At 31.1% G+C, this 8,870-nt stretch overlaps 1 protein-coding gene across 2 annotated transcripts; it reads left to right on the top strand.

Annotated features, from left to right (window-relative positions):
• Nucleotides 1-1,449: 1,449 nt before the first annotated feature.
• On the top strand, nucleotides 1,450-4,336 carry LOC143083861 (uncharacterized). 2 transcript variants are annotated; one of them, XR_012980910.1, is made up of 6 exons: nucleotides 1,450-1,540; nucleotides 1,758-1,910; nucleotides 2,376-2,451; nucleotides 2,860-3,038; nucleotides 3,548-3,693; nucleotides 4,025-4,336. XR_012980910.1 is itself a non-coding variant. In XM_076260240.1 (4 exons), the coding sequence occupies exons 1-4, from the start codon at nucleotides 1,535-1,537 to the stop codon at nucleotides 3,030-3,032; spliced, it is 408 nt and encodes a 135-aa protein (XP_076116355.1). In that variant the 5' UTR covers nucleotides 1,450-1,534; the 3' UTR covers nucleotides 3,033-3,039. The 2 variants fall into 2 exon arrangements, 1 of the variants encoding a protein (XP_076116355.1); XM_076260240.1 differs by lacking the exons at nucleotides 3,548-3,693; nucleotides 4,025-4,336 and having other exon boundaries at nucleotides 2,860-3,039.
• Nucleotides 4,337-8,870: the final 4,534 nt, after the last annotated feature.

The following is an 8,870-nucleotide window of genomic DNA, read 5'->3' as shown; positions in this document are numbered from 1 at the left end:
GCGTTAAGGTTAAATTTTGTTATATTTAGCATTCTGCGTAAATGTTTTGTCATATTTGCGCCAATGTTTTGTTATATTTGTGTTAATGTTTTGTTATATTTGCGTATATGTTTTGTTATATTTGCGTTAATATTTTGTTATATTTGCGTTATTTTTTTTATCGATTTGCGTATAAGTTTTTGTTATATTTGCATATTGTTTTTGTTATATTTGCGTACATGTTATTGTTATATTTGCATATTTTTATTGTTAAATTTGCATTTTATTTTTGTCATATTTGCAAATAAGTTTTTGTTATGTTTGCATATTGTTTTTGTTATATGCGTATTTGTTTTTGTTAACTTTGCATATGTATTGTTTTTGTTATTAATTGCGTAAATGTTTTTGTTATACATGTATTATATGTTGTTTTTAAATTTGTGTATATGTTAGTTTTATATTTGCGTATTACATGTGCGCATGTTTCGCTATATTGGCGTATGTGATTTTTTTTTATATTTGCGTTTATGTTTTGCTACATTTGTGAATATTTTTGTTATATGGGTATTTATTATTGTTATAATTGTGTATATATTATTGTTATAATTGTGTATATGTTATATAGCTTACATCTTTTTCCTGTAACTATTTAAATTACTTAGAAATCTTAAACGGAAAGTAGGAAAACATGCCATAAAGTTTAAAAAGAAGTGTGTCCTTTATAAATTTAATTTGTCTAATTGAAAGGTTTAAATTTAAAACCGAAACCTTTTTGTTTTTGTTTTGTTTTTATTTATTAGATTTAAATTATTATACCAATTATAATTTATAACATAAATATTCTAAAAATGTGCAACAGGTTTTGAAATAAATTTAATATTCAAAATCATAAAATATTTGACATATTGACACTAAGCTTACACATGCAAATAATTATAATGATGTTAAACAGCATATGTTACGGACTGCCAGTGTCATGACCGTTGAGTGAAGATTTAAATTTTATTATTGATTTGAATTAATTAAACAACCAATAAATACTTTACAAAACTTTTATTCATATTGTTAGACACTCGTATCATGCTTGAGTAAACATCAAGGTTTTTTGTTGACACAGGTAATAATGTAAATCAGCCGTATTTGATGCATTTCTTTCCCACGCTCATCTTACCTGAGATTACTACTCGAATTAATTTCAGAACTACTTTTACATCTGTTCAGTAAATTATAGTAATACTTAATTTAAACAATATAAATTGCCATAATTTTCATCAATAAAACAATATCTAATTTTTCGTTTCAGTTAATAGAAACAAATTATAATAATACTTTTGACGAAGTTTTATTATTTAGAAGAAAGTTATATCGGACTTTTTTTTCATTAGACGTGGAAGGTTTAAACCAAATCACATCCAAAGATTCCCATAAATACCAAATGTCATTGACGAAAAATTAAGTTAAATCAGTGTCTTTGAAGGAAAGGAATACAATTTACAACGATCCTCTATTATTTTTACAGTATTATTTACTTGTCGGAAATATAAATTTTAACAATATGAAGGTAAGTTGAACAAAATAATTTTAACTGATTTGTAGAAAATCTTTTAAATTAAAATATTAGAAGTATTTAAAAAAAAGAAAAGAAATAAGACAACTTTTTCAACAAAAAAAAGCCACCACTTTTTCCTTTTTTTAATGACAATTAAAGGTTTACATTAGTAACACCAATTTTTCATTACAAATGTAATATTATTTTCAACTTTACTATTTTTTTCCAGAACGTCAAACAGTTTACACCCAAAAAGCCATCATCAACACAGCAAGTTGCCAAGAAGCACCTGAAACGTCATGTCAAACGTCTGAGAGACAGAGAGTATTCAAGACTCCGTCAAATGGTACCGTCAATTGCCGAAAAGGAAAAGGTGTCAAAGGTAAGATATGAATGAATTATTTTATATTTATTGCGGTTAACTGAGAATTGTTTTGCCTATTGCTGACTTTTTTCGCTTGAGACTTGTGATCCGTTTTCAATGATTTTATTGTTGTTGCTTCACGTGACACTGAAGAGACATACATTGGCGGAATGTAGTGCAGCAATATTGGAGCTGTGATGAATTTCTTGATCATAAGGAAAAAACTATAAAATTTTGATTCGAAATGCGGTAAAATCCGTTATTTGTTCCGGTATTGAAATAAAAACAGTGTAAAATAGCATAAAGGAACACACCTGAACTGTTATAAAAATGTTTAATCTCACAGGTGTAGTGTAACTCGTATGACAAATTTGTTGACTAATTTGATGTTATCGTAACAGGTGATTTTAATTACATTTTTGACATATTAGAAAACAACCTATGATTAACCTAATTATTTACACCTGTCATTTTATTTTCCAGGTAACTGTAATTGAAGAGGCTGTAAAGTACATTGACGAACTCCATCAGGCGTTGATGGAAAGAATGCAAACTAAAGGTAAATATTTTTTTTTTTTATAAAGTACAATGTTATTATATGTTTGACGTCAATTATTTCAAAGCGTACCTTGTTCTTTACAGTTCTACGTCAAATACTACAAAACATTTTTAAGTATACATCTTTCATAATTTTGATGTCAAAGATCAATTTTAGAAACATTTTTTAATAATGTAAAATGTGCAATGTCTTGCTTGCAAGCACTGGACAACGTTAAACTGATCAACATTTTACAATTGAACATGTTTTCAAAAAATTTGAATTATTATTTTTTTAACAGCTCAACTTTTTTAAAATGTATCTTCTTATATCAACACTTGTATTCTTGAAAAATAATACATTTTTTCTGGTTTGAATTGAACTTGCAAAAAATCTCATGAACTATATAGATTTCTATTTTATTTTCAGGTTTTCCAAATTCAGAGGGCGTACAAACTCACAATATACAAGATTTTATCCACACGATGTTTCCCGCCAATTTTTTACGACGTGAACCAGCACCGTCACCAGTGTTGTATGAAAAACAACAGAAAGTACCGTCCTTCCTGTTACGACTCAACAAAGACAGAAAACACTTGTAGTTAATGGTATGTATCTTTTATTTTTCAAGTACGATTTTATTATGGTATAAATGTGCTTAAATCCAAATTGCCTTGTCGGGTTTATGCAGTGTGGGTTTTGGTCAATCTTGTTCAAGGTCGTACGGCGGTCTAAAGATTCTTACTATATTATTTGGACTCTGGTCGATTTTTGTCTAATTCGCAATCCTACCACATATATCAATTTATTATGGAAGAGGCTACTTCAACTTATTTTATAGAGAATCATTCATGGGCATTTCAACTGACGAGGCTCTAAATAAAGAGTGAATATTTTTTCTATCGTTTTAACGCTAAGCTGTAAAGCGGACATTCAAACCTTCCAAATCTATCTGACATATGCTAGATCTATAAATCTAGACAATGTCGCCTTCATCGTATGCATACTTACTTGAATTTATAATAAATGACGCAAAAAAAAGGATTTTGTGCGACACGTAACTTGTTAACTTTGTTACAATATGTGCAAATATTTAAATTTTGTTTTCTGTTTACAGGAAAACTATGAGATACCTTGTGATAAAAGCGTCACTGTGATGAAAACAGGCAATGTGATATGGCTCCAATGAATGTTTTAAGTAATGCAGATACCGACAGATGAAAGCAATTTCGATGAAAATGACAGGAACTTGTCAATATTTCGGTAAGTTGAAATCTAATATTTTGAATTATAATGGATAATTTATGTTTTAACAAGACTGAACAATATAAGCGTTAAACTATAGCGGCACATATTGATGTAAACCAGATGCCATCAAAAAATTTCAGCCGAGGCAAAATTGTCCCTGAGCGAACAGAGATGGAAAACAGACACCTGTGCAATGCTGTCAAAATATGTTTGTCTAATTTATCAAAGTAACCATGTGTCAAATATTTCGAATATGTTATCCCTTATATAAAGTAAATGCCTTTTTCATTAGTCGAGTTGTTATTGTCACAATCAAATTTATATTTATCGACATTTTATTTTTCAGATGTTAATTTCAAAGATATGGAACTTTTCATTCAAGTGAATGAACATTTTTTGCCAGATGAAATAATTTATTGGACATTTCAAGTTTAAAACTTTGTGGAATATATTCTAATGGATTGTATGACTTGAACACTCGTTGTCCTAAATGTGAATTATCAAGGACCGTTGCAGACAATTCAACATTTGGTTACTTGGTTGGATTAAAAGACCATGTGACAAACATTACATTGGAGACTTAGATTTATGGTGAATTAATGTACTTTGTGCCAAATTATTTACACGAATTTTATTATTTATAAAACATATGAATTTATATTGTTACATTACATTTTTATATCACATCGACACATCGAAAACATCCCTTGGATTTGTCTTTGCATTTCATGTTCATGATGGTGCGTTCATATGTGAAATCTTATGGTCATTAGGTATCTCTTTTTAGGTAGCCACTTTCTATTATTTCGGAAAAGGTAAATAAAGAGTATTTGAGTATATTTTGTACAGACACTATTCAAAACATAATTTAAGTTCATCTAACAGTCTCATTGAGGCAACATATAAACATGAATCAAACACTATCTGAGACTATTATACTTGTATACTTAGTATAATATTCTTCAGAAACTATTCAACTTATTTTCGACTTGCGTAACGGTTTGAATATTTCGCCTATCCTTACATACATTGTAAAAAACAAAATAACTTGTGCTAAGTAACGTACATGAAGTTCATGTCTGTATGTTTTTTGCCTTTGTAGACTTTAACGCGTTGGATGGTAACAAATTGAATTGGGACAAACACGTGTTTATGCAAGTACATCTACACCCAGAACGTCCGTTCTAAAATAATTGTTCTTTCTTATGATCTAGATAAGTTTCTTTCTACTAAACGTCCTCTTTGAAAAAGATATAAATTCCATGCGTCCGAAACCATCATCTGTTCTGTTGTAGACTTTTCGGTGGATGAACCGAGTCATAAAAAAACTATTTGCAAAAACCGAGTTATAGTGAAGCATAAACTGCTGAACGTTCCGGAGACCCATACAGTATGTTCAGTCTTAATTTTTTTCAAAACTGGTTTCGTTTTGAGTCTTCCTTACTTATCTTTGTCCTTTAACGGGCTTTTTTATTTTCAAATGGTTGTGTCATTTCTATTGATCATACTTCTCAAATTCAGTCTTTTTTTATTGTTTGGTCCTTAAAATGTTGTCTTTTATATTCTGTCATGTAAAGGGAGTGCCTGATAAATATAAATTAAATTAACAAATTAACCATCGTTAAGTGCTCCAGATTTGTTGCATCATCGGATCTTAGCACAAAAAACCAGCAGAAATGACTATAGGAAACCTTCTGGAGAATGCTATTTCACTCTGGTATTTGGTTTTGCTTTATTGTTTTCTGAGAAGTTATTTTTAGTGGACTTATGTTTGTCTTTTCTGCCTTTGAGTTATTTTAGATAATATTGCCGTTTTATACGAGCTACCCTTGTTTACATGATGTTGTTCCACATATATGTACCAATAACGTAAGAGCAGCACTGATGTTCCTTCTACAATTGTCTTGAGAAAAGCGTCAATTAAGATATACAACAGATTCTTTGTCAAATTGGCAAATAGTAAATATATGTTGCGCAGAGGTATAACAAAACTTTGCACTATATATTGTGGCGTGTATTCCAGGAGAAGATTCACATTGAGGCGAACCTTCGTAATAAGAGAGAGAAGGGTAATTTGCAAGTTCAATCACAAGTGACTGTCAATGTTTTGTCCAACTATGGCCCTCTAACCTCTCTAACTACTATTTCTCAGGATCGCCCCTTACATCAAATCTGGGATACTCACCTATCCGGTTAATTTTATTTGCAGTGCTAGTGTATTTAAGACTATAAATCATGTATAGTTTTACAGATTTAAACAATCTAATCATTTACTTCCTTAAATATGATATTGATAACACAGGGAAGTATACTTTGGGAAATACGTTTTCAACAACAACATTATCATCCGGTAATTTTAAAGTATTGTGTTACCAAGTCTATTATTATATATATATATATAGTTCAATTCTGCTTTCGGCGAAAGTAAAACGGATCTTCATGTCATGAAGAATGTCATTTCAGCGACTGTTATCCATATAAAATGTATTTATTGTTGTTGTTCTATAGCAAAGATGCAGTACAAGAAATGACGTCAAGTCAATTAATGCAATTAAATTGATATTTCAAATGAAGAAACTACATGTATGTATATTCTGATCCCCACAACCTTACACACGTGTCTCCTCATGACCCCTATGGCAAAGAATTTTAATTTCATTAGTACATTTTTTTTGGAGCATATTGCAATTTTCCGAATTGCGGTTTTATTATACAAGAACAAGTTCTTGCAATAAATGAAGGAATTAAAATATAATTAGCATTGCATTAATTCGACCATTCTGTACGCTTGAAGCATGCCATGGTTTAAGGTTGCAGCAAGGTTACCCCGAGGCAACTGTCATTCACAGAACCATCTGTTCGTTATCGTATAATTCAATCAATGCTGTAAATGACTGATACTTATTGCATTAAAAGAAAGAAGGTGTGGTATGATTGCCCATGAGACAACTCTCCACATGAGACCAAATGACACAGAATTCAACAACTATAGGTCACCGTACGGTCTTCAACAATGAGCAAAGCCAAAACCGCATAGTCAGCTATAATAGTTCACATTTGAAATCGAAACTAAAGATTCAATTTGTTTTTCTTAAATTTACCAGATTCTCGTTTTATAGTCGGAACACTAAAATTGTTATCGTAAAAGTTTGATAAAACCAACGCCCTAAGTCATTTTGAAACAATAACCGAAAATTTGATAAGAGAGACAGCAACCAACAACATCATGGAGTAGCAGGCTCTGACTTAGCGAGACAGACAAACAAGTATATTTCGGGCTTGAGACAACTAGGAGTGGTCTCACTCTGCACATTGCTGGTCTTCATAATGAAGTCGGCACTAGAAAGATTTTAACAATGAAATCATCATCATCGTCTTCATCTTTCAAAATACAGAAAACTAGTAAAAGTTCAGAACCAAAAATCTTTTAAAGACAATCTGTCCAGGGATTTGGAGGGAAAAGGACACAACTGTCGAACTTCTTTTATTGACGATATCTGGTGTCCATAAGGCGATATAAATTTGCGACAGCATGGACTCGATTATAGTGAGATATTCTTGTCTAAACCTGGTGACATATGCCATAACTTGAACAAAGGAAAACTTTCGAATTAGTGGTCGTCTGCTACTGATTTCTCGCATTGAATTTGGCGCGCTCCGGACATGTGATGTTCCATCTGCCGTCCATCAGGAGTAAATTAGCCGAATTGTCGTAAAATACAAATATAGAAAATACACCGGAATTTTATTATTATTGTATTTTATGATTGACTGGTCATATCAGCAATTTCATAAAAATATCACTTTCTGCTTCATTTAATGTACTCCGACTTAATAGTCCTCGTCCATTTAACAAATGCACTTGACGGAACGGTGACCCGTGTTCAAAATTCACATTAAGAGTCATTTTCTTTTATTCTTTACAGATAAATATGTTACCAAACTGTAATGACGAGGTTTCTTTACAATAAAGTTTACTAAATACGTTGACCATAAAAGCGTTCTAATGGAAGTTTTATTCTTCGGGTCAAACATATTTGAATTCAAATAACAAACACTTGTTCATTTTTACATCAACTCGTCTTGGAAAAAGTAGAAGTGGTGTCAGCTTGTAGCGCTGACATATTTTTTTTAATTACTTTTTTAATCTTTTTTGAAAACCGAATCTTAAGTTTTTCTTTTTCATATTTAAATAAAGAGTTTAAAGACACTGTCCATCTGTTTTTGTTTTTAAATCATTTGGTGAAAATAAAGTATTTCATATTGATTACTGTTCAGTGGCAAATATTTTATGCATATTCAGGCCGAGGGGAACAATTCACCCATTGGATATGTTTGGCGAGGAAGGTCACTAAGAATGAAAAGTGGGCTGGAACTTAGACTTTCACTAGAAAATGAGGGTAGTTGGTTGCAGGAAGACATGTTCCCTTACAACAGGCAACTTAAATAGATACTGCAAGGGGACATGGATGTGAAGACAGATCTACGCATAAAACATTTGACTTATTGAACGTTCCGACCGAACATGACTGCGTATTTATATTTCCTTTTATGGTTCTAAGTGTTTAATTTCACGTGATTATGTTCAGAATTCGTACTGTACTTTGGTAATTATTTACTACTGTTTTACTCATTTTTTGCTTACCCTTCCTGAGCACCCTGTTTTAGTAGGGTTCGTGTTGCCCAGTCTTTAGTTTTCTGTTGCACTTGTTTCTTGTAGACTGTTGTATGTCTTTCGATCGTTTAAAGTTTTTCCATGGCATAGTCAATTTGTTTTTCTACTTATGAGTTTGAATATCCATTTGTTACCTTAATTCAACCTCTTTTTTAACATAGATTAAAACATAAAACCGTAAAGAATAGAACAGAATAGAAGGATGGTAAAAAAGGACAGTTTATTTCATTGTACTTTGTTTTGTGTGTTTCGGTTGGGAATACAACCGTCTGAGAAGAGACGCAATTAAAAAAAAATATGTTGCTTCCGTAAAATCCAATTTTATTTCATTAAGTATCCCTAAACAAGGCCGATAAATCAAACATTACCTAATCGTTCTTGTGCAGCTGTAAATTCCAGATGGAAAGTTCCCAAAATTACAATTAATTTCCGTTTTCAAAATTACCATCCGGCGTAATTGAAAATCGTTAAACAAACACGCCCGATATTTTTTCTATTTAATTAATTGATTAATATG

The sequence above is a fragment of the Mytilus galloprovincialis genome, chromosome 7 (genome assembly GCF_965363235.1).
Source record: "Mytilus galloprovincialis chromosome 7, xbMytGall1.hap1.1, whole genome shotgun sequence".
In the NCBI taxonomy this organism is placed as follows: Eukaryota; Metazoa; Mollusca; class Bivalvia; order Mytilida; family Mytilidae; genus Mytilus; species Mytilus galloprovincialis.
This window is presented reverse-complemented; position numbering and strand designations above follow the sequence as displayed.

Coding starts and splice junctions, on each gene's coding strand:
- LOC143083861 (XM_076260240.1), top strand. Junction 1,911..2,375: donor AAAAGGAAAAGGTGTCAAAG/GTAAGATATGAA, acceptor TTTATTTTCCAG/GTAACTGTAATTGAAGAGGC. Junction 2,452..2,859: donor GGAAAGAATGCAAACTAAAG/GTAAATATTTTT, acceptor TTTTATTTTCAG/GTTTTCCAAATTCAGAGGGC.